This window comes from Sceloporus undulatus, chromosome 1 (assembly GCF_019175285.1).
Source record: "Sceloporus undulatus isolate JIND9_A2432 ecotype Alabama chromosome 1, SceUnd_v1.1, whole genome shotgun sequence".
Classification (NCBI taxonomy): domain Eukaryota; kingdom Metazoa; phylum Chordata; class Lepidosauria; order Squamata; family Phrynosomatidae; genus Sceloporus; species Sceloporus undulatus.
Window position 1 is genome coordinate 89,619,875 of NC_056522.1, and position 24,430 is coordinate 89,644,304.

The window sequence follows — 24,430 nt, forward strand, 5'->3', positions numbered from 1 at the left end:
TGTGATACTTAGCCATGTTTAAGGCTAGTAGAGGAATTCGTGCTTGACTTCACAGCTTACTCATAGTGGCTCACCCATAATTTAAAAACTGAGCATATACTGTACCAGCTCAGACTGGCCACTGGAAGAAGAATTTTCATTCCCTACATATTTTCTAAGAAAGAAAACCAAGAAAACTGACAAATGCAGAGAGCACTTGGGCCATGAACAGCTTAAATGTTTTCAGCAGTTATTATTGAGACAAAATGCACAGTGGCTGTTAGTTTGCTTTTCAAAATTTGCCATCTTTTGTTCTTGAGCTTTTCAATGAAAACTGGGATTCTTGGGCACTTAAAAAAGGAATAGGTTTTTCACCTTCTTTGTTGTCAAAATATTTTTTCAAAGTGTGATTATGAAACATCTGGTGAGTAGTGGATTAAAAATAAGAAAGAAGCCATAAAGAATCCAGCCTTTATGGTGTTTTAGCTCACACAGTTTCTGTATAGAAAGATGTCAAGTCCTACTGAAAACAAGTGAAGATGTCAATGTTCTTATATCCACAGTGGATATAATATTAATGAATTGTATTTTGGTAATTTGTGAAAGTGGTATGCAATTGTTTAGACAAATCCCTTTATATTTCTAATTACATTTTTAGCCCTTTTGTCGCTGTGTTTTCAAAAGACTTTGTTGACTGGGTGGGGTGAGGGAATACACAGTATTGTAGTAAACTTTTCCCCCCCGAATGAAGAGTTTAACAACCACAAAAGAAGCCCTAGGAGCAATTTGCCTACACTGGAGCATGTGTTCACATATGTTGTGGAGGCAGAAAATGATACAATAGCCACAATACCATCATATATACAGCCAACAGTTGACATCTGTCTGTTTTTATACAGTTGTAACTTCTAGTCAGATTTATACAGTTTTGATTAACAATTTGTAAGCTTCTTGGAGAGCCTTTTTAGCCAAAGGGCAGAATATAAATATTTTAATCAAGCAAACCAACCAACCAACTGGGGAATGCTGCATCCCATTTGGCACTAGCTGTAATTACTGCAGCCCATGGGCCAAGATGTGTTATCATAGGCAATGGCACAGATAAAATATTAAATGTATTTTTAGAGTAGACAGAGTTAGAACACACCAGTGCAGAGTTAGTAACTGACCACAGACAGAGAGAGACATAAAAACACAGTCGGCAGTACTTCTGACATTTAAAGCAAGCAGCAAACACCACAAATTCAAAGTTGTGCACCCCAATGCTGGCATGAACAGCATGCACTGTGGAACAACCAGTGTAGTACTCACCAGCTTCTCGATTTACACTACGGCTTGCTGTTTTGGAAGGAAGGGTAGAAGCCTGCTTAGCAGGAGCTTTGCCTCTTTTTTTAGCATGTGACACTTCATTAGTCTTATGGCTAGTGGTAGCAGCAGTAGCATTTTTTGGCGGTACAGTTGATTTTTTAGCTTTAGGCTTAGATTTAGGAGGAGGAGGAGGAGGAGGTGGTGGTGGAGGACGGGGTGCTGATATTTCAGGACCTTTAGATTTCTCTATGAATGAGAAAGTGAAGACAAAGGAACAGACAAACAAACAATGGGCAATGAGACAGACACACAAATAGGTACACTTCTTGGTGCTGCCCTCACCTCTTGAGAATGAAGATCATTTTAATTTTTGTTCAAACAAAAGGAAAAATTAGCACCCAATTATCTAAGCCTGTTCATCTCCCAGATTCACAGACACTTGAAATGCATAAACAGAAGAAACTGCTTTTTTAAAATAGCAATCTATTCAGGAAAGGTGGACAGAGGCCACTATCAAGTCATGCTATTTTGCAAATACTTCACAAGAAATCCTTCCTCAAATCTTTCACCATCTTGTTATATCAATAATCCATTCTCAAGGGTTAAACAGTGTTGTTATCACAAGCAATTAGTATGTAAAAACAAAAAGTCTGTTAAGACAATGAAATAAAGATGGTACACCACATGAGTAACATGGTTAGAGGAGGTGGTATGCAAGCATGCCCATTTTGTAATATTTTAACCATTTTAATATTTTAAGAAAAATATCTTTTAATTTATTGGATTATTTATAGTCTGAACTAATTATTTTGTTACCAATTCTGAGCCAATTTAATATTTTTACTTTCTCATCAGTAGTACAGTGCTATGGTGGAACAACAAGTTTTGGCTTTTCAAATCATGTTCAATTTATTTGCATCAAGCAAACAGCCATTGAACAACAGCCATTTATGCTCAGAAAGTTGCCAGATACACACAGGTGTGTTTTATTTTTGTTTTTGCCTGCTTTGGGGTTTTTGGAGATAATTGGTTGTTATATGTAACAGATGAGATTTATAAATAAAAGATCCAGGGCATGAGCTGTTATTCAGTGTGCACTCAAGAACAATTTACCCAAAATACAAGCAGATGAAAACCTGTCAACACATTCTTATTATCCTAGCAGAAGTGAAGAGCTTCTTTTAAAACATGCCTGTTGGTTGGTTGCCATGAAGAAAGCATTTGTGAGACAACAACCTTTAGAAGGATTTCACTTTTAGAATTATTTAGCTGGAATGTCTTTGCTCTTAACTCATTTTGTGCTCTATTTACTCATCTGCCAAGGTCTAATTACCAAAGCACTCAACAATTCATTACAATAGTTAAAATCATGTGTTGTATTGTTCAAAATCAACTCCTACATGAGAAAAGATTGCCTGTATCAGATAAGGAATCTGATACCCACTTATCTACATTCATGTTTCCTTGAGATGGAACATAATTTTGGGGACCTAACTATAAGCAGAACTGCAGCCCTAGTTTTTATAGCAAATTTTAATTTCTCAATGGTAACTGAGGACAAACAAACAGAAATGACAACAAAAGCATATAAACCTATCTACGGCAGCACCAAAAAATTTAAGTGAAAAAGAGATCTCATCTCCATCTTCATCTATACATCCTGTGATAGGTCATCTGTCTTTTAATCATTTTTTTTAGAGTACTCTCTCTGTATCAGAACATATGAACTGCCATGCTGGATCAGACCTGTGCCCACATTCACCAAACAGATGCCTTAGGGAAACCCATAAAACAGGGCATGTGTGCAAGCACACTCTCTTGCTCGTGTGTCCAGATCTGGTTTTGAGAAGAATACTGCCTCTGATAGTAGAGGTAAAAGTTGACTCTCGCTTATCTGAAATGCATGGGACTAGAACTGTTTTGGATTTTGGAAGACAGTTTTTGCATATGCATGAGATATCTTGGAGATGGGACCCAAGTCTAAACATGCAATGTATTTATTTTTGTATACACATTATACAAATAGCCTGAAGCTAATTTTATAGATAATTTTTAAAATCATTTTATGCATGAAACAAAGTTTGTGTCCACTGAACCATCAGAAAGCAAAGGTGTCACTATCTCAGCCACCCATGTGGACAATTTTGGATTTTGGAATTGTGGATAATATTACTGTTCTGTAATATATCACCATGATGACTATTTGTCTCTGGAAGGTTTATTATCCATTATATTTTCTAATCTTCCTACTCTGTGACCATTACAGTCTGTGGTAATGAGTTTCATAGTTGTGCTCTGTGTACTTTCTGTTATCTCTGCTAGAACTCCCATCATTCAGCTTTCCTTTATGATTCCAGGCTGTTGTATTGGGAGGAAGAAAGGCTTCCATAGCAAGATCTTTCCTACAAAACCGCTCTAAGAGCCTTTAGGGCTGAAGGGCGGAATATAAATACCGTAAATAAAAATTAAATAATAATAAAACGTTCATGGTTCTATTTGCATTAACAAGTTTTGCTTTAGGCTCCTTATGGTAGAGTTCTTTTCAAAATACATCCTTTATGTTAGATAGTATAGCCACAGTAGTAAATGAGGAATAAATCCAGATGGACTGTATTTAAATTACCTTTCTTATCCTCTTTTCTCTCCTCTGGAACTGATACTTTTCCCAGTTTGGAGCTTTTGTCTTCTGGGGTCTTTATGACATTTTCTTCCTGTATGGCTTCTTCAGTGATTACTATTGTGTGGCCATTAGAGGTTTCATAATTTACTGTTACATCTCCATCTGAAAAAAAACTAAGTCACTGACTAACTTTGACAGTGTAGTTAAGAGCCACCTATTTACAGATTTCCCACTTTTCGAAATAAATACTTTCAGTGGCATTAATCACACGATTTGATAAAATATTTTGCTGCTGCACATTACCTGATTTGCTCGGGACACATATCTCTAAACACATAACGGAACAGTCAATTTGGAAAATAAACCAAGTGGTGGGGAACTTTACATCAGAAGGCGAGCTACGAGAACTGCCTTCCACCCTGGTTCTAGTCTGCTTGAGGAGAGGCTGTTGAGCTGGCCCAGAAATTAATACTCTTAAGGAAAACACACAGGAGTCACCTGCCTATAACAATTAGTTACAGATGCTAGAGGACCTACGTAGGGTGCTCAAGAGATACATAGAAAGATAAGATTAGATGAAGCTTATTCTGAAAATATAACAAAATAGCTACAATTGTTCAGCCCTACCTAGGCTTAGAACTTGAGGTCTCCTTGGAAGAAGAGGATGATCTTCCACCCAGCATATCCCCACACCACCAACAGTTCTAAGGAACTGTGTGGGTCAGTCTTTCATGTCATGGGGTCTTCCCTGCCTAGCTTTTGGAATTTTCTGTATTATCCCCAGGGTCCCAAGAGCAGAGGTGACAGTGAGCCAGGTGGGAGCTTCAGCCCTACCAGCACACTGCCCTGCTACTAGTATGTGAGACTATCGGGGAGGAGGACACGTGTATGTAAACACTTGCTCAGGATCTGTCTGAGAGCTGGGTTGGAGCTTATATAAGTTTTCAAAATGAGATCAAGCATTGTTGAAGGGACAATTGCCCATTACATCTTCCATTCTTTCTGGATTGGGGAAATGGAGAACAGCATGTGCAGAGACGCAGAGAGAGAGAGAGAGAGATTATACATTTCCTGTGATTCACCTAACCTCACCTAATATAGTTCATTAAAACACTTATTATTTTCTAATGTTTAGTTCTTCAATACATTATCTTTGAGGGCTGCATTCTTCTGCTGTGACCCACTGTCTGCCCCCCCCAGACCTTTCTGCTTCCTGTGCTGCTTTCAAAACGAAAACTAGCCAACTAACCTGGCAAACTTCAAGAAATAGACTACAGAAAAGTCTGTGTGAAAACAATTAGAAAAGAGGGGAAAGTGCAATCCATGGGCCACATACAAATCCAAGACTCTTTTTTGGCCCCCCAGAGGAAGGCCACATACTGGATAGATGGACTCTATTAAAGAGATCATGGGTATGAGTTCGCAGGAGTTGGACAGAGGAGTAGAAGACAGGGGATCTTGGAGATGTCTGATCAGCAGGGTCGCCATGAGTTGAGATTTATTTGAAAGCAGTTAACAACAACAACAACAACAACAACAACAACACGTCTCCATCTACCAGATTTTGGAATCCCCAAATGGCCAATAGCACCCTTAAACCTCTAGGGGATGCTCATGCCATTTTGCTACATTTTGGGGTTGCCTTACTTTTTAAAAGATCTGTAGTGACTTGAAGGCACATAAACATATGGCCCTGAAATGGATAAAGAGGTGTTAAATGACCCCAAATGCATCAAAATGGCCAGCATGCCCCTCTCCATAGGCTTGGGGAACACTATTGGATGTTTGGGCATGAAAAAATATTTGGAATCCAATCTTAGACTGGGACTTGCCTATTTAGTAGATTTTTAAAAAAGGTTTTTATAGGATGGATCCACCTCTTCTCAAAATGTCATTTGGTGGTAATGGCATTTTTCTGTAGAATCTTAGTAACTAGTTTGGTACACTCTGCACATATTGTGAGAGAAGCAAGAATGCAGTCCTTTTTGTCCCTTGCCTTTAAGCTCTTTAGCTACCAATCAGCTGTTTAATCCACTACCACTTGACCCAGAATGTAATGTGCATATGACAAGATTTCTTACAAAAGAAAAGGGGGAAAACAGTCATGTGATCAAGCAAACTTCAAAGACGCTCTTTATTAGGTTTCTGTCATCTGCGGCAAAGGCAAAATGTAGAATATTTGATGCCTGCTTTAGACAGTGCTAAGATGGCCTTCAAACATGTGCCAAATGTTGCTTCCAAAGCAGCAGATATCAATAGCTCTTCTAAGCCCCAACTAACTTACTCAACACTTGGATACATGGCATTTCTAACCTTACCTCCTCGCCTCAATTTAACATGTCAACATGGATGTATGCCAGTGCACAGATTTAGTCAATAATACAAGGTGCTGTTCAATGGAGTTTCTCAAACACTAAGCAATGGGGCAAACTGCAGTTTAGATTTATAAAGGAACTCTTAGTTGCATCATCTCATACAGTACAACCCTTTTAAAAGTTATAGCTAAAATTGCAATCTGCATCTTTCTGATATCCTGTTAATCTGTGATCACACTCTCACAACCATGTAACTTCTAAATGTATATACTTGGTACCTTAACTCCATCTTGTATCTGAGAAAATGAATTCATGTGAGATTATGCTAAAATACACCAGTTAGTCTTAAGGCTGCTGCTAGATTCCTTCACCTCTTCCCCTTTCCTTTCTGTCACAAAAATATATGGGTGCATCACTTTGTCACAAAAATATATGGATGTATCACTTTGTCACAAAAAGATATGGGTATATCATTTCTATCCAGGGAAGTGATAGCCGGGCTAGAAAGGATACATGCCTGTCTATTAGATCAGATGTCTTTAATTGTTTTGGGATGGTGGGCATATATGGAATTGTGAAGAAGTATTGGGGCACATGAAGTGGCTGGCTTGAGGATGGCTATGCACAAAATGGATGCCGTGGTAGCAATAGCAGCCTCAGTTATATACTGCTTCATACAGCACTGAGCAATCTCTAAGCAGTTTACAACTGTAACCTAATTGCCCCCATCAAGCTGGGTACTGATTTTAGCGACCTACACAAGGATGCTAGGTTGAGTCAACCCTGAGCCCTTGGCTGGAATTGAACTCACAATTTTGTGATTTATGGGTGAGTGGCTGCAGTACAGTCATTTAACCACTGCACCACCAGGCCCATTTCAAGTGAGGCTAAAACAATAGAAAGATCAGCAGGACAATAATGCTAATTATTTAAACAGCAACTTGTGAAAGTTACAAGCAACATTAATTGTTGTACCTTGTTCACTTATTTCCTTCAGGACACCTCTCCTTATCAGCTCTTCTCTACTCTGTCTTGTTGATATCTTTCTTTCCAGCACTTAAAAAAAGAAATGAAAGACAAAGATTAGACATTTATTCAGTGAAATAATCATAGCAGTTGTGAAATGAAATACAAATATTTAAATATTTTATTAAATAGGGAGAAAGGGAGCAGTGTACAGTACAAAACAATAATGATGCTTGATACTATGTTGAAAAATGCAGCTTTCCTTTAAAAATGACATAATTGTTAAGCAAACTCAGAATGTTGGCTTCAAACATTCTTTGGTCAGGCTTTATAGTTTGTATTTACACATGACAAGAAGAGATTATTTCTATGTGATATCATAAATGGGCATTATAAAGTAATGTGTAACACAGTTCTTGAAAATTGAAATAAATTGCATAGTTTACAGTCTGACAAATTAGGAAATTCTGAGACAGAAGCTATTATGTAGTAAAACTCTAGTACTAGGAAATGTTATGATAAATATACAAACTGATCTTGAAGCTGGGCTGTCCAACTTGTAGGCAACATGTTTCTTCAAACTACTCCCCTGTGCTTCAAAGCCTCAATACTTTCTATGTTCTATGCACAGGAATTTTCTTTAATCTCCCGCATGCTATGATGCATCAATCTGAGAAATATATAATGTTTTGTATACTCATATTCTGTAGTTTCCAAGTACTATGCTATATGATGTTTGATTTTAAAAAATGAACACAGTTCTGCTGACAGAAAGATGGAAGAACAGACAACAATCTCCAGAACTTGGAAAGTGGCCCTGATGGAGGTGTAATACTTAGAAGGAAGCATGTATTATCCAAAAGACCTATACGATGTGAAACACCAGGAGTCACTTATGTAACAGGAAAGCAATCCATGACCAGAATAATGGACCCCCCTCAAATTTTGCTACAATATTTCAGTCTAAAATAACTCAAATGTACATAACATCACTGATGGCTTGTTGTTTCTTCATGTTGACTTCTATTCTGGATGCAACTTAGTAACACCTACTTTTTTAAACAAAAAATGTAATTGCTGAATCAGTGTTCTAAATGTGATACTTAAAAGATTTCTTTTTCTGCTCATTGAAACCTTTCTGCTAACTCATCTGTCATTATTGGGAAACATTTTCCTCCAGTACAATCTCTACCCAAGTCCTGAAGGAATAGTTTCATTTTACCATTTCTAGGTCAGTTCTGCCAGTTCAATTTTCAGTCTTCACACATTCATCATCACCTTCTCCCACCAGTATTTCTGAGCCTTCACTATGTTCCATATTTCTCTGATCTCTTAAGCCGCTAAGAAGAGGACACCAGTGGACAAACAGCAAGTGCTTAAAATGGCTGAATAAGCAAACAGAATACTTTCAGATTAAGCCTCAAGCATATACAGATGACTTGTGACATCCTAGTTATCCCATCTGTCCTCAGTCATCATTCTGTCATTTTTCTTTCTTGATCTCCTGTTCATCTTCTTTATCTTAGTATGCAAGGAATGTTCCTGTTCCTAAATCCAGACTTGCTAGACCATGGAGACCCACTGGATGACTTGAGCAAGTCACACTCTCTCGACTCAGAGGAAGGCAAATGCAACCTCCCCAGACAAATCCTGCCAAGAAAAGCCTGTGGTAAACTTGCCTTAGGGTTGCCTTGAGTTGTAGACAACTTCAAGGCACCCAACAACCATTTGATTACATGCTGCTTTTTCTGGTTTTCTGTCTAAAGCTCTCAGCCAGTGGGTGCTGTTTGGGCCATTGGTGTTTAGAGTTGTGCAGTGTCACTATAGGTTTGGGTTTCCTCTGATTCAGGCTGAGAGGACTTTCAGAGAGAGGTGGTGGCAGTCCACCTAGTTGAGAAGGTATTGACCTGGGGAGACTCAGTACAGGGTGTAGAATCTGAGAACTCTGGCATCTGATTGGAACCTATCACTTCCCTGCTCCCCCCCACACCCCTGCCTGCATTCACAACATACCTGCCACATCTGCTCACAGGTTTAATCCTCCCTTCCTCCTACAATTTGGGCATCAATAGTACATCTCCTTGTACTATTATGAAGTTCTTTCTTTATCCCAAGAAAGAAAGCAAAGCATGGGGTTAAGGCCTTCAATAGCTTTTTTCTCCCAACATTACTATAGAGAGAATTCAAGAGCTACACCTTTCTTACAGGTGCCACTGCTCTAGGATTATTTTTTTTAAAAAAACTGAACATCTTAAAATGGGGAGACCTGTGTGCCCTCCACTATACAAGTAGCAGACTGCATGTGTCCTTCTTGAGGATACACATGACCTATATGAAGGGGAGAGAGAGGCATCTTGAAGGGGAGAGAGAGGCAGGCGAGCTCCAACTGTCTTCCTCGAAGAAGACTAGCCCTCCCTTCAGCCACCATCTTGAAGGGGAGAGAGGCAGGCTAGGTCCAACAGGCCTGCCTGGAAGAAGCAGAGCCCTCCCTCTGGCCCATCTGCCTTGGTCCAGGCCTCAGAGGGAGAGAAGAATGCTGAATCTGATCCTCTCCCCCCCTCACCATTCCCTTCTCCTTTTGTGTCGTATCTTTTAGATTGTAAGCCTGCAGGCAGGGAACTGTCTGGTTAAAAAATAATAAATGTAAGCCGCCCTGAGAGCCATTAGGGCTGAAGGGCGGCATGTAAATACCTAAATAAATAAATAAATAAATAAAAGTAAAATACCTTATTGCTTCTTCAGCAATCTCTGTAACTGCTCATATGGTGTGCTGTCTGTACAGAAGGTGACACAGTGTGATGGTTTACCATGTATTTTTGTAAGAAAATGGGATTTCCAGCCATGACACTTACTGCATTTCACAAGATAATTATAAAACAGTCATGTGTTCTCTTCCCTCACCCCACCCCAAACCTTTTGCTTAAGTCAAAACAAGATGTAATGTAATAAATGCCATCGGTGTTTGAAGCTCAACATGTCCAAGACGGAGCTTCTTGTCTTTCCACCTAAGTCCACACTTCAATATTCCTTTTCTGTTTCCATTGACAACATCTCTATTCGACCGTCTAGGAAGCCCGCAGTCTTGGTTTCATTTTTGATTCTTCTCTGTCGTGTATCCCCCAGATCCAGGCCACAGCCAAGGCCTGTAGATTCTTTCTCTATAATATTGCTAAAATCCGTCCATTTCTTTCGGCCTCTACTGCCAAGACTCTGGTCCATGCTCTGGTCGTCTCCCGAATAGATTATTGTAACCTCCTTCTGTCAGGGCTTCCTCTCTCTCACCTCCGTACTTTAATTTCTGTCCAGCATTCAGCTGCACACATTATTACATCCACTCGCTGCTTTGACCATGTTTCCCCTCTATTATCATCCCTTCACTGGCTCCCTTCCCCTTCCATATTCAGTATAAGCTTTTGCTGTTGACTTTTAAAGCCCTGCATGGGCTGGCCCCTCCTTATTTATGTGAACTTCTTTCTCCTCACATTCCCACTCGTACCCTCCGTTCTGGCAGTCAAGGTCTGCTGTCCCAGCCTAGGATTTCCACGGCCCCTTCCCAGATTCGTCCCTTCTTGCTTGCTGCCCCTCACTCCTGGAACCTTCTTCTCCCACAAGCACAGGTCATCACTTCTTTAGCCAGTTTCAAAACTGAGTTGAAGACTACAGTGGTACCCCGGGATACGAATGCGCCGCCTTACGAAATTTCCGGGTTACGAAAAAAATCCATTTAAAAAAACTGTTCCGGGTTACGAAGGTTTTTTCGAGTTACGAAAAAATTTTTGGTGCTTTTCGGCGCTATTTCACACGAAATCGCGGCTTTTCCCCATTAGCGCCTATGGGTTTTTCGGCTTGCGAAGTATTTCGGGTTACGAAAGCGGCGGCGGAACGAATTATTTTCGTAACCCGGGGTACCACTGTATATTGTTCAGGAAAGTGTTCCCAGGCATTGTGCATCTGTGTTGTTGTTGTTATTGTTATTATTATTATTATTATTTATATAGCGTGTAAATTTACACAGCGCTGTGCATACAAACAAAATCGATAAAAATTAAACCCGCCAATGGTATACATTCTACAAAATACATATAAAACAATAGAAAACAATACACGATAGAATTAGATAAAAATAAGCAGGCAAGAAATTAAAAAACATCAGATATCAAATATCAAATAACAATCGGATAAACAATCACTCAATGTCTAATAAATAAATATCAAAATGAATGTAATGAGACTAAATGTACATTAGTTCAGCTGTGCCTTTAGTGCAAGTTAGAAGTCAGTCCACTGAAAGAGCTGAAAGGACCCAAGTAAAGGAATGTAAGGTAATAGGTTGGATACTTTTTTGTAGGTTTTTCAGGCTATGTGGCCATGTTCTAGAAGAGTTTCTTCCTGTGTTTCGCCAGCATCTGTGGCTGGCATCTGCAGAGAATGCTTGCCTGGAAAGGAGTTGGGTATATATATATACTGTGTGAAACTGGGAAGGCAGGAGTGATTTGCATGTGTATTGTTTTATTGCTAATGGCAGGCCTCAGGGTAGGAGGGTCTGCAAAAGAGGATTAGTGACTTCGCCACTTTCAGGCCGGTCTGTACAGGGCCTTAATCCTCTTTCCCGCGGCCATCTGCTTTTGTACAGTCCTCCCTCCACTGAGGGAGTCTTCCTTTGTTTTGTGTCTTTTTCTACTGTAAACCTGTGGGCAGGAGACTGTTAAATAAACAACTTTGTATGCTACTCAGGCGGGTTACAAACCGCCATAAAGTACGCGCTCTGCGCGTACTAGGGTTAGGAAGGGCCGTATTAGGGTTAGGAAGGTTCTTACCTTCCTGACAGCCCTTCCTCACAGTACGCGCGGAGCGCGTACTTTTTTGCGGTGCCCATCCACATGGGCGCCGCCATGTTGACGTATTGGACGCTGTGCGTCCAGACGTGTCACGGCGGAAGTGACGTCACGAGGACGCACTCCACCCCTCGCGGCGCCACTTCCGCGTTCCAAAAAGGAGCGGCATTTCGCCGCTCCTTTTTTGCTGCGCGGGGAAGCCTCGCGGTCTGGCAGCTGGGGCTTCCCTACGCAGCGAATGGCGGCGGCGGGAAAACGGCCCCTTGAGGGCCGTTTGTAACCCGCCTCAGGGAGCCTTTTTGACTGATGGGTGGGGTAGAAATGCTCTAAATTAATAAAACACATTAATAAAATTTCCACCAGATGCCTCCAAGCACACCACTGTATTACATTTCTATTTAAAGTAGAAATGGTGGTAGACAGCTGATTTTTATTGTGCAGCATATTTTGCAGATCTGGCTTTTGAAAAAGGCACGTAGTATGAAGCTTGGGATGACTAGGGTCAAAGGACTTTGGAACACAGACTATAATGACAGAGTTAATGGCTCCCCTAGTGCCATCTTTTTAATACTGCACACTTTCACTTGAAGAGGGGGATGGCATTTGCTATTCTGCCAGGACCCAGTGGTGTACATCTCTATCCAGTTCAGCTTTGTCAACAGAACTGTGTGAGAGATTGGTCCTCCTCCCCCTGAAGTCCCCACAGAATCTCAATATCTACTCTGGGCAGCTGGAAAACCCTCCACAGCAGAATTTTAGGTGGTGTTGAGTGTTATGGAGGAAGTCCTGTGTGGTAGTGGTGGTGGGGAAGGAATTACCTCCTTCTCATTTCGACTGGTGGAGCTCCCTCCATCACTAGATCTTGGCCCCAGTATTTGACAAGGGATACTGCTGGCTGCTACATAAGGAAATGAAATCTGAGTAGAAGATTGGATCTTCTGAGCAGAATATCAGATCTGTTCCTGGCAATATTTTGGAACATCTGTACTGTTTTTTCTTGTCTTGCTGCTGCCCCCTGCATAGGATATGAATTGCACAACCAGCTGCACAAAGGTAACTTCGTTTCTAATCACACTGTAACTGTACTGGTGACTGATTGTTGTTGTGTCCCTTCAAGTCAGTTCAATTTATGGCAACCTTATTAGGAGGTTTTCTTGGCAGAATTTGTTCAGAGGGAGTTTGCTCTTGCTGAGGGAGTATACTTGTCCAAGGTCAACCATTGGGTTTTCATGGCCAAGTGTGGATTCAAACCCTGCTCTCTCAGAGTCATAGTCTAACATTCAAACCACTACACCACACTGGCTCTCTTGGTGAGCAGCATCTATAAGACATGCACTCAAGAATGTTTTTCAGTACTTTATCATATGCACATACTATGGGGCAGCAACTGCAAGGTTCTTTAGTTTGAGGCCTATAACTGAAACAACTAAACAGATTATAAACTTTTTCTGGCTTCAGAAAGAAACAAAAAGCCCTTTATCAGTGCTAAGTCATACCTGCTGATGTTTCAATAAATTTTTCACTTGTCTTCTTTTTCCGCCATTTCCACGGTTTGAAGATTTTGCCAATAGTAGAAAGTTTGCCCTTCCTCTTGAAAGGAGGAGTCCGGGAACCTGGGGCTGGTCCATCTGAGGTTGCAACTGATGCCTTGTCAATCCCATCAACTGTGGAAACAAAGGAGGAAAAAGAAGTGAATTATTTTAGTGAAACCCCTGGAGCAGCAGCCTGTTTTTAATTTGAGACACTTCAGCCTGTAGGTGAAAATCTGAGACATTCCAGAGGGTTTGTTTGTACACCCGATGCTTCTTTAAATGACCTTTTAAAAATACTGATACTTAGTTTAAAACAAGAATAATATTTTTATAAAAGTATCTACTTACAAGAAAGCATAAATAGTACCTTCTAGCTAAAACCATTCGAAATAGCAATAGATACTGAGTTGGCACTTTGAAATCCAGTTCCATTAGCTTTGTTTTTGTTTTTTTAAAACCTCAAGATTATTCTGTCAACAATGAAGCCTAGCATATTTAATTTTAAAATCAGATTTTATACTCCTGGAACTCTACATCTAGTAGAGTCTGAGTTCACACTGTGGATTCAAGGGGAAGTTAGTCTGCTTACAGCAACAAAACAGCCAAGACACATAACTTGAAAAAATAAAACCACAACTTTATTGGCTACAGCTGTACATAAGGATGTGTCTCATTTTCATTATCTTAATCAGTCCATCCCAGGGTACAGGGCATGACAGGTTGGTGCCAGCATGGGTCCAGATCCAGGCATCAACCAACCCACCAGCTGATCAATGAACTAATATGAAGCCTGTTTTCCAGGCAGTACCAGGGATAACAGATCCAGGATTTCACATGGGTGGATGCCACTGTGTGACTCCCCTGTCACTTGAGGGTGTACCAAACTCAACACTGCCCAGAGTTGAGTGTGATCCCTGCTGCTGACACTCCTAAAATCCCACAAGGGGACCTCCTACCAATATATTGGCCCAGCCAACACCACCAGCCTACCTGCTTCCTGGATCCAGATCCCATATGAACTGAGTACAAAGTTGTGACAAATGGAGATTAAATATTTAGTACAATTTTCATTTGCAGGGAGAGTAGTTGGGATGACAATCTGAAGAGAACTGGGCCTGGGTTGCTGGGGTAGAGGGAGGTCCCTATTTTACTAACACCCAGCTGAACTGAAAACTAGTCAGCAGCTTCACTCCTGGTCCACCTACCAGGCAACACTTTAACTCTACTGGCTGGTGGTTCCCAGTATTCCCAGAGTCTGCATGTGTGATACTGGGAAACGAAAACCTGATCAATATAATTACTGACCTAGTGTCACTTACATTCTGTCCCTGGACTACAAATTTTTCTCCTGGTAAGTCAGGGAGTGTGTTTGTCTGGGACATGGTTTATACATCCACATCACTTGATTTCTCTACATTTGATTATTTAACTTGTGTCTTAATGTGTGCATTTGTGTCTCAAGAAAATTTCACCATAGATACAGATACTGGTCCTGTATCCTTGGCTATCAAATAAGCAATAATAAGAAAACACAGGCCTACCATTCCTTGTCACAGCCAGGAGTACCAAATGCCAATGAAACTCGGCGGGGGGGGGGGGGGGGGAGGATGCTATTACACCTATAGATATCATTCAGGAATCAGCAGTAGTGGACCTGATGATGCTCTGCAGTGGAATGTGTGACTGAGAAACATTGCATTTGGTGAAATGTGATGAGATACAAACGTTGTCTGTATGCTGACTCACTCATAAACCCAACTCACCATCAGTGTATTTATAGAGCTCTGTAGTATCCAAGTTCATAATAACAACATTGCTTCGGCTTGGTTTGCATGTAATTGTTAACCCATTATTCAGTATCAGGAGGATGCACCAATGGAGTCTTGAGCGTGTACGTTCCCTTCATTCCTTCACTTTCTTTAAGGCTGGCCATAACGAAACCAAAAGCTTCCATTTTAGTTTAACCACAGTTTAACACGATGTCCTAAGTTCAGTGTAGTTTGCTCTTGTAATGCTAAACAATGGTTCGGCATTATATGTGAATGGAGCCTCTCTCTGAAGAACTTGTGAATGGCTGTGATGTTAATATCTGATGTTATTTGCCATCAAGTCAACTTTGAATTATGAGGCCCCTATGAATGAAAGACCGCTAAGAACCCTTGTCACCAACTGTCTTGTTCAGGTCTTACAAAATGAAAGTAGCTGTGGCAGCTCCACCTGGTGCTTTGCTGATTCCCAAAACACACACACACACACACACACACACACACACACAGAGAGAGAGAGAGAGAGAGAGAGAGAGATGTAATTTGTAGGAGGGAGAGTGAGCAGAGGCAAAAGACCACATAAGCACCAAGGTGGAGGGAGAGGAAGATAAGAAATGTGGGATCAAAGAGAAAGCGCACATGAAAATAGAAAGAACACTGAGGTGTGAGCACTAAGGGTTTTATCCTCTTCGTTAAAAAAAAAAATAACAAAGTTGTTACTGCTGCTAATCTATCATAAAATCAACATATTCTCTCACCTATTTCGTTTTACTTCTTGGAAGAAGGAAGATACAACAAAATCACTAGCAGGTAAAAGTATCAAAAAGAGGAAGTGTCAATCGTAGATCATACAACTGGGTTCATGCATTTTTCTTTTCTTCACTATACAACTGTTAACTTCAGGAAGTTCCTTCATGAGCTAATTGTTCTGACAGCATTTTAATTAAAGGAAAGGGAAAAGCTTGGGTATTAATGTGGGTGGCTGAATAGTAGTTTCCAGATGGGGCTCCCAATGCTGCAAAATGTTAATTAGGCCTCCTGCTAGAGAAGAGATTAAAAGTGTAGGTAGCTGTGCTTGCAAATGAATCTTGACTTTTGCCTTAATACTGAGAAAGTGGGTACAGTACAGTTCATTCATCTTCCTTATGACTATGATAGAAACAGGAGTCATATACACACCTTGATATTGCTATTTCTAACCCTGAAACCTGTCAATGGAAAATTTGCCAAGTGACAATGTTTGCTCTTCCAAAGGTCCAAAATAATGTCCCACATTAATTTGCTTAGCTTTATATTTTCAAAGTACCTACTCAGTACACAAGGATTTGTTCCTTGGTTCTTTTAAAAATATTCTTTTTTCCCTGATTTGTCCACCTCCACAAAATTCTGTTTGAAACCTGGCAACCTTGCTTGCCTTCCAAGACAAAATTTTCCTGTGTTAAATCTGTCCTGACTGCTCCAGGGGATTCATTTTTACGGAGAATATTACATATGATCCTGACCTTCCATGGAATGCAAATTCATATTGAAGTTATGTAGTCATGTCAGTCTGTCGAAGCAAAAGTAAGAGCAATCTTACAACATCTTAAAGACAAACAAATATATTATAACATAAGCCTTTGCATATTGGACAGTTCTTGGATGGTGAAAAGCGCAATGCAATAGAAGCTGCAATTAATGTGTAAAATGTCCAGGTCATGCACAATTTTCTTTCCACATCTATATCTCTAGGAAATTGTTTGGATGCATTGTGTGGTGGAAAATTTTGATTTTGTGAACTGTCAAATTGCCTAAGCTTTCATCTATTAATGAGAATTTCCTTAGGCTTGAAGAGCACCATAAATTAACAAATGACCACTACACAAATATTTAGAATCAATAGGCATGTTTATATCTACCATTGTGTATTCTTCATAACTATCTTCCAAGAACGACAACACTAACAATAGCCAATATTCACAACAGCTGTTAAAAATGGAAGATACGGTATAAAAAAAAGAAGCAATGATCCAGCAGTAGCTCTCCAATGGTGGAATCCAGTGGAAGCAAGAGAGGCATAACCCCCCTTAGCCCCTTGTGTGCACCCAAAATAGGCTGTGGAAAGCTGGGAGATGCTTTAGGGAGAAGGCCATTGCATACACGAGCACATCACGCAACTGAACCCTAAAACTAAAAAAATGCTCTTGTCTGAAAAGGAGTATTTGGACATCGGTACTATAGGATTTATTTACAAGTATGTGGACTTAGCAATACAAAGAAATGCTTGCACAGAATAAATTTTCACCTAATGTTACAGTGGGACTTTGGTATCTGCCTGGGGCTTGGTTCCAGGAAACCTCCAGTGGATACTAATAACTGTGGATGCTCAAGACCCATTGTATACAATGGTGTAGTAAAATGTTGTCCCTTATCTAAAATGGCAAATCAAGGTTTGCCTTTTGAATTTTTTTGGAGGGAGTTGACTGGATGGCCTTTGGGACCCCTTCCAACTCTAAGATCCTATGTATTCCTGCATGGCAGAAGGGGATTGGACTGGATGGTCCCTGGAGTTCCCCTCCAACTCAAGAATCCCATGTATTCCTGCATGGCAGAAGAGGGTTGCACTGGGTGCCCTTGGGGTTCCCCTCCAGTTCCAGGATTCTCTATGTATTCCTGCATGGCAGAAGGAGATTGGGCCGGGTGGCTCTCGGGGGGTCCCTCCAACTTGATTTTTTAAAAAGGCAACTTGATTTTTTAAATAGGTTTTTGAGCTGTGGATGCTTGAATCCATAGATGCAGAACCTGTGGCTATGGAGGGCTGACTGTATTGAGCAAGATACTACTGACACTGACTCTCTTCACCAGTTTAACTCATGTGACTCTTAGCACAGTGACAAATCATGTGATCTGCCACTGAACTGGGTGCCACCCTTGGAATGGTACATCTGTGTACTAAGAAAGATTTTGACCAGAAGCAGCCCCTGGCCAATACTATCAGGAAGAACCGCTATGCTTAGGAAAGTTTTGAGTGGACTTGGAGGGAGGATCACTTTGTCAAGGCCTAATATCACCTGGCATGGTAGCCCAGTCAAACATCTTCCAGAGATTACAGGGGTTAAAATTTTATCGAAAGTGGAAGCATTTGTTTTCCTATGACTAATGCCAGTTTGCCCCTTTTCTTATACACTGCTACTCCCATAGTGCATAAGACACTAGTAATGGCTCTGTTTCCATCACTGACAACAGGCAAGTAAGTTTACGTAAGCAAGAATGTCTCATGTAACAAAATACTGGCAATGTGGCAAAGCACAGAAAACAGTTCTGGGTGTGGCAAAGTCCTTTTATCGCACTCATAATACTAGTATTTGTGGACCACCCAGGGGAACTAATTGGCAATAGGATAGGGAAATATGAAGTGTTTTATTAATCACACTATTAAGTGGTGGAATATGTTGGTGGCCTGGAGACAAATTCATGGGGGACTAGAAATAGGCTGCTGAATTAGATGCCTTTTTGGCTTTTTGGCCTCATATGACAGAACTTTTCCTCATCCACCAGGTACAAGGTGAATCTTCCTTCTCCAAAATACTTGGGACCAGAAATGTTTTGGATTTTGGAATACCTGTATGTGCATATATGTACATAATGAAATATCTTGGAGATGGGATCCAAATCTAAACACAAAATTCATTTATGTTTCATATACTTGAAAGTAATTTTATACAATATTTTTGTGCATGAAACAAAGTTTGTGTATACTGAACCAGCAGAAAGCAAAGCCACCCATGAAAAAAGGTTTAGTTTTTGGAATATTTTGGATTTCACAATTTCTGATAAGGGAGACCCAACCTGTATAGTTAATCAGAATACAGTGGACCCTTGTTATCTGCTGGGATTTGGTTCCAAGATCTGCCGTGGATAACAAAATCCATTTATGTTCAAGACCCATTAAATATAATGACATAGCAAAATGGTGTCCCTTATAAAAAATGGAAAATCAAGGTTTGATATTTGAAATTTATACTTTTTTTTGAACATTTTCAAACCATGTATGCTTGAATCCGTGTATAAAAAATCCGTGCATAAGAAGGGCCGACTGTATAGGAAAATTATTTTTTGGGATTTTAACTCCCCAGCCAGCTGGTCAAAATAAAGAATAAACTGTAATTCCAGGAAGCTTTGGGAAGTAGCAATCCATCTTTTACAGGGATAACAGGCACTCCCTCCATTACTCAGCATCAAAAATACATTTTTAAACAAAAAGTTCAGAAGTAAGCAAGTAGTTACACCTACATGGATTTGTTTGTTTGCCATTTTTGGATGTTGCCTTTCATGTGGCGTCCTGTACAAAGCTGGAAATATTGGCTTGCATGAGCATAAAGCAAAGAGCTGTGCATGTGCAAGGGCACAAAATAGGAACTGTCCACATGAGTCTGCAAAGCACATACACAACTCTGTGCTTTATGTTCCCCCAAGCCAGTATTTCCATCGTTGCACAGGATAGCAAGGCATTCATAACCAGAAACAATGTTTACATCATAAAATGTGTCATTAAAATAATTGTTCTTGTACAGTATTCCTTAATACTGCTGCTGGCATACTAATTGCCCAAAATGGAGATTCTCCCACTCCCCCAATCAGCTTAACACATTATTCAGATGGATCATTCCATTTAATCTTGCTGCTAACCCATACTTTATCAGTGGCTGCAGATGCATTGTGTGTAAGGAATTATAAACCATAGTTGTTGTTTTTTAAGACAGTCAATAGATGGTTAACAAAAGACCAAAAATATTGTTAAATATCCTCAAAAACCGTGTCCAGTTTTACAGATAAAGTGCTTCCAGCCATTCTGAATGCATCAAGAATTCTGTACCTGAAGGTGGAATATTGGATGTAATGGAGTAGGTATGCAATGACCAAGAAAAGGCAGGAAAAGTTATCCCAAGTAAGACTAGTTCTGTTTTCGGTATAAGATGGGCTGCAAAATGTCTGTCAAGTACAGAGCTTTTTAAAGCATTCATGAGAACCCAGTCAGTCACAACCTTCACTATCAACTTTAATTTTTGTGGACGGATGTCTATGACGAAAATCCAACTGTTAAATCCCAACTAGACTAGATTCACTGAAAACTGGGACTTGGTGAGTCAGCACTTATCTTGGTTCCACTGATTCAGTGGGTTACTTCTAGTTGCTACTAACAGTTGCATTTAGGCCTGACATTCCCAAGTGCAATACATTTTAAGGTTTTAATATAGAAATCCAACATTAGTTCAGGATTGACTGTTGTCATAATTTAGTATTTACTGTTTCTAGAGGACATGTATCACAGAGGACCTGTGAAACTTATTTAGATCTATAGTATTTTTTGTTATCAACATGGTTGTTGCTATGACTGGTTAGTATCCCTACATCAAAAACAATGGGCTCCATCAAAAACTCAAACTTGAAAAGTCAAAAACAATGGGCTGTATCCAAAGGTGGTTTTTCATTAAAGGAAAATGTTTCCATTAATGCAAGATAGACTACCCATTTTTTCTGTCTATCCCCCCCAACACACCCCAAAATGCTTTCCCTAGGAATGAATTACAAAGCCATAATTAATTGCAAGTCAATGAAGACAACGGTTAATAAAGATACTATGTCAACAACCTGCCCAAAATTTTCAATTTGTCAATTTTAAATTTTATTTCCTATTTAATCATGTGTGATACTTAAACAACAACCTCAGCATCAGCTTTTTGCTTTAGGAACCACAGGGACCTTGTCAAATCCAATGATGGCTCCTTTGGTACAGAGCAGAGGAAGCTAAACCAGTCGCAGACAGTTTTTATTAGGCATCATGTTTCACTCATGGCAAACAGCTGCATCACTTAATGCTTCAAGTTCTCCACTGAAGAAGGAAAATGGAGATGGAAAATACTCCATAGGCACACTTGGTGCTGTTTCTTGTCTGACTTCTTTACTAAATGTACACAGTTACCACAGTGAAAATTCAGCATTGGAAACCATAAAGAGGTTCAGCTATACGTATTTTAAAAGGCTTAAAAACAAAGGATTATATCCCCACTTAATCAGCCATAATCATAATTCTTGCATTGACATCATAAACTGTAATCACAAATATCAAGATTATACAAAAGGGTTTATTTTATAGAGATTTAAAGACGTGATTTAGGTTTATAATTTATTTAATGGGCTGTAGCCAAGCAGCAGCTACGTAAACCTCCCTTCCCCCTCTCTTTGCTACCCCAGCTGTCAGCACTACTCAGTCCCACTCAACTTTCTCCCCATTTCAGAAACTGCCAAATGGAAATGGTGGCTGGTCTGCAGTTACCTGTACATAATTTTTGTTTTGTTATACAGGTGAAATGTATCTCTGGTGTTGTTCTGAAATTATGCATGGCAAAGCTTCACATTACTGTATTTAGTAGTCATAAGTAGAATTATTAGCAAATTAATTGAACAAATGCTTTTGTGGTAAAAGGTGGTCACATACCACTTGTAGCTAAAGGAATCATATACATAGATAAATCCATCCATAGTGCAGAGCTTTTTTTCAGACAGATATAACCTGACCTACTAAGAATGGGGAGAACAGCTATGAAAGAACTAGAAAAGATCCTAAAATGTAAAGATATACAACTGAGCAAGAAAGTTAGAATTGTACAAGCCACTGTATTCCCTATTACCATGCATAGATGCAAGAGCTGGACAGTTAAGAAAGCCAATGGGAAGAAAATTAATTCATTTGAAATGTGGTGCTGGAGAAGATTGCTGAAGATACTATGGACAGCCAAAAAGCCAAACAAATGGGTTCTAGTACAAACCAAACTAGAAATCTCTCTGGAAGCCAACTGAGGCTTTGGCCACATCATGAGAATGTATGATTCACTGGAAAAAACAATAATGCTAGGAAAGGTGGATGGAAGCATAAAGAGAGGAAAACTGCATGCTAGATGGATGAACTCTATTAAGGAGGCCATAGGTATGAGATTGCAGGAACTACAATGGAGGACAGGGAGTCTTGGAGATGTATCATCCACAGGGTTGCCATGAGTCAAGATCGACTTGAGGGTAGATAACAACAGCAGCAGCAACAACAACAACAACAAAATCTAAACACCCCATTTAATTTCCTCCTTCCAGATCTGTTGCATTGACCAATTTCATATCAAAGTTAACTTGGAAAAAAATAACTTGAAATATCAGCAAAGGAAAACATCTACAGTCACTGCTTCTGGTTTTTGCTGGTACATATGACCCCCGCCCCAGATCTCTGGGGGTACATTCCTGAACTTACCACAGAGTTGACCATAGAGTTGCATTGAGGGGCCTCTAGAATCTCCAGGTCCTCCAGCAAAAGTCTATGGTCAACTTCCACAGGAAGCATGTCAGAGAAACAAGGACTTAGGAAATGCCTAGAGAGAACATATTTTTTTGGACATGGGTAAGTGAAACTATGGATAATAGTCCCATCGATATGAGGTTGTATTGTACACCAACACTGAGAAGTTATAAATTCTGAAAAGCAAATCTTTATGGATATCAAGGGCCCACTGTATAGACCAAAATCATCTCAAGGGCTTCAATTGCCCATCTCTGCACTTGTTTAAACAGGAATGTTTCTTTAAGCAGGGATGAAAAGGTCACTAAACAAGTAGAACCAGCCTTCCTGCTCAACAATATGGCAAACATCCCAGCCCTTTCCACATACCTCCCCTAGTTTCCAAGTCCCACTCCAACTTCTTCAAATTTCAAAACCAGCTTCTTCACAAGGATATTTTAGAAAAATGAGTAGTCCGTAGGACAGACGGTTGTCTATTGTAATATTCAGGGCTGGCATTCTATGGTGCAGTGGTCATGATATAAAAATAATTAAACATTCAGCTGGTTTAATTTATAGATTATTCCATTATTACTGATATATTAGAAGGAGTCCATTTTAATCAATAAGAACTTAGTCAGGACCTTTCATTATTTAAAGTCTGTTTTTTGGTTTTTGTGTATGTCTACCCCTCACCAATGAAACTTTGGCTTGGATCCAGTCTTTGATCCCAGTGGGAGAAATAATTTTTGCTGTTCTTCTTGCAGCTCTTTGCCTCCTTCAAAGAACTGCTCTGGGTGGTTAGGGTACACTCCAGAAGCAGGCAGGAAGTGAATGCAGGAGAGAAATTACAAAAATGGCCCCCTTTCCTCCAGTGAGATCCCTACACTGGTTCAAAATCCTTCTGTGGCTGAAAGCAGCCCTTTCATTTGCAGAAAGTGAAATCTGCACCCCAACTTTTTATTTCTAGACCTGCCAACCAGGAAAGAATTAGCCTATGTTTAATGAAGTATGTGCTTTATGAAAGGCTAACTGTAATAATAAAAGTGTTTTGTCCTTTTTATTTGTCAGCCAGTACTACCAAATGATTGCCTGCCAGGGAGTACTATATAACAGAACAAAATTTGATCCTGAAGTCCTTGAGAAATCAAGTAAAAGTCCCAACAAACAGAAATACTTTACAAGTTCCAACCTGTTTGCTAGTTTTTCATTTTCTTTAGGGTTTCATTTGCCCTGGCTTTGATGTTTTGAGTTGCTTTGCTGTAATGAATAAAGCACTCTCCAAGAATTTATCGAAGCCAAGGAGCTGTATGTGAACAGAGAAAGTGGTACTGTGTGCATGCATGCGCACATACACATGTATACAGAGACTGTGAACTTTCCAGCTGCAGCATTTCACAACACATCAAATGCTGTTCCACAAGATCCCTTAAACTTGAAGGGAAAGGGGCATGTGGAAAAAGAGGGTGGAAAAAATACAGGTGCATGAACATGATACTCTTGAACTCATCTATTGAAAAGAATAATTTTTAGAACAGTTTCAGAAATGTGGGTGGGAACCACCCCTTACTCAAGTAAGAAGATTTCTTATCTTATGCAAAAATAGTTTCAACCAGTGCCGCAGAAGAAAAATAAATATAGGTGACTCATTAAAAGACCGAGGAGGGGAATGGACTTGATTTATTGCCAAGTATTTTTATTATATATATATTTAAAAGACAGCTTAAATAGTCCATAAATGTGTCATATTACACATCACACTTTCATATCTCCAGGTGCTGAAAGACGTGTCAAAACAGGAGT

General features: G+C 39.9%; 1 protein-coding gene across 4 annotated transcripts in view; it reads right to left on the minus strand.

Annotated features, from left to right (window-relative positions):
* Positions 1-24,430, minus strand: part of PHACTR2 (phosphatase and actin regulator 2) — a 67,499-nt gene that overhangs the window by 27,715 nt on the left and 15,354 nt on the right. For 2 of the 4 annotated variants that reach the window (XM_042469222.1, XM_042469214.1), the window contains exons 2-5: positions 13,520-13,687; positions 7,198-7,278; positions 3,911-4,069; positions 1,291-1,533 (exon numbers count right to left, since the gene is read on the minus strand). In XM_042469222.1, the coding sequence (XP_042325156.1) occupies positions 1,291-1,533; positions 3,911-4,069; positions 7,198-7,278; positions 13,520-13,687 (651 nt within the window). The remainder of the gene's footprint in view (positions 1-1,290; positions 1,534-3,910; positions 4,070-7,197; positions 7,279-13,519; positions 13,688-24,430) is intronic. The other 2 variants (XM_042469233.1, XM_042469242.1) reach the window with 2 other exon arrangements.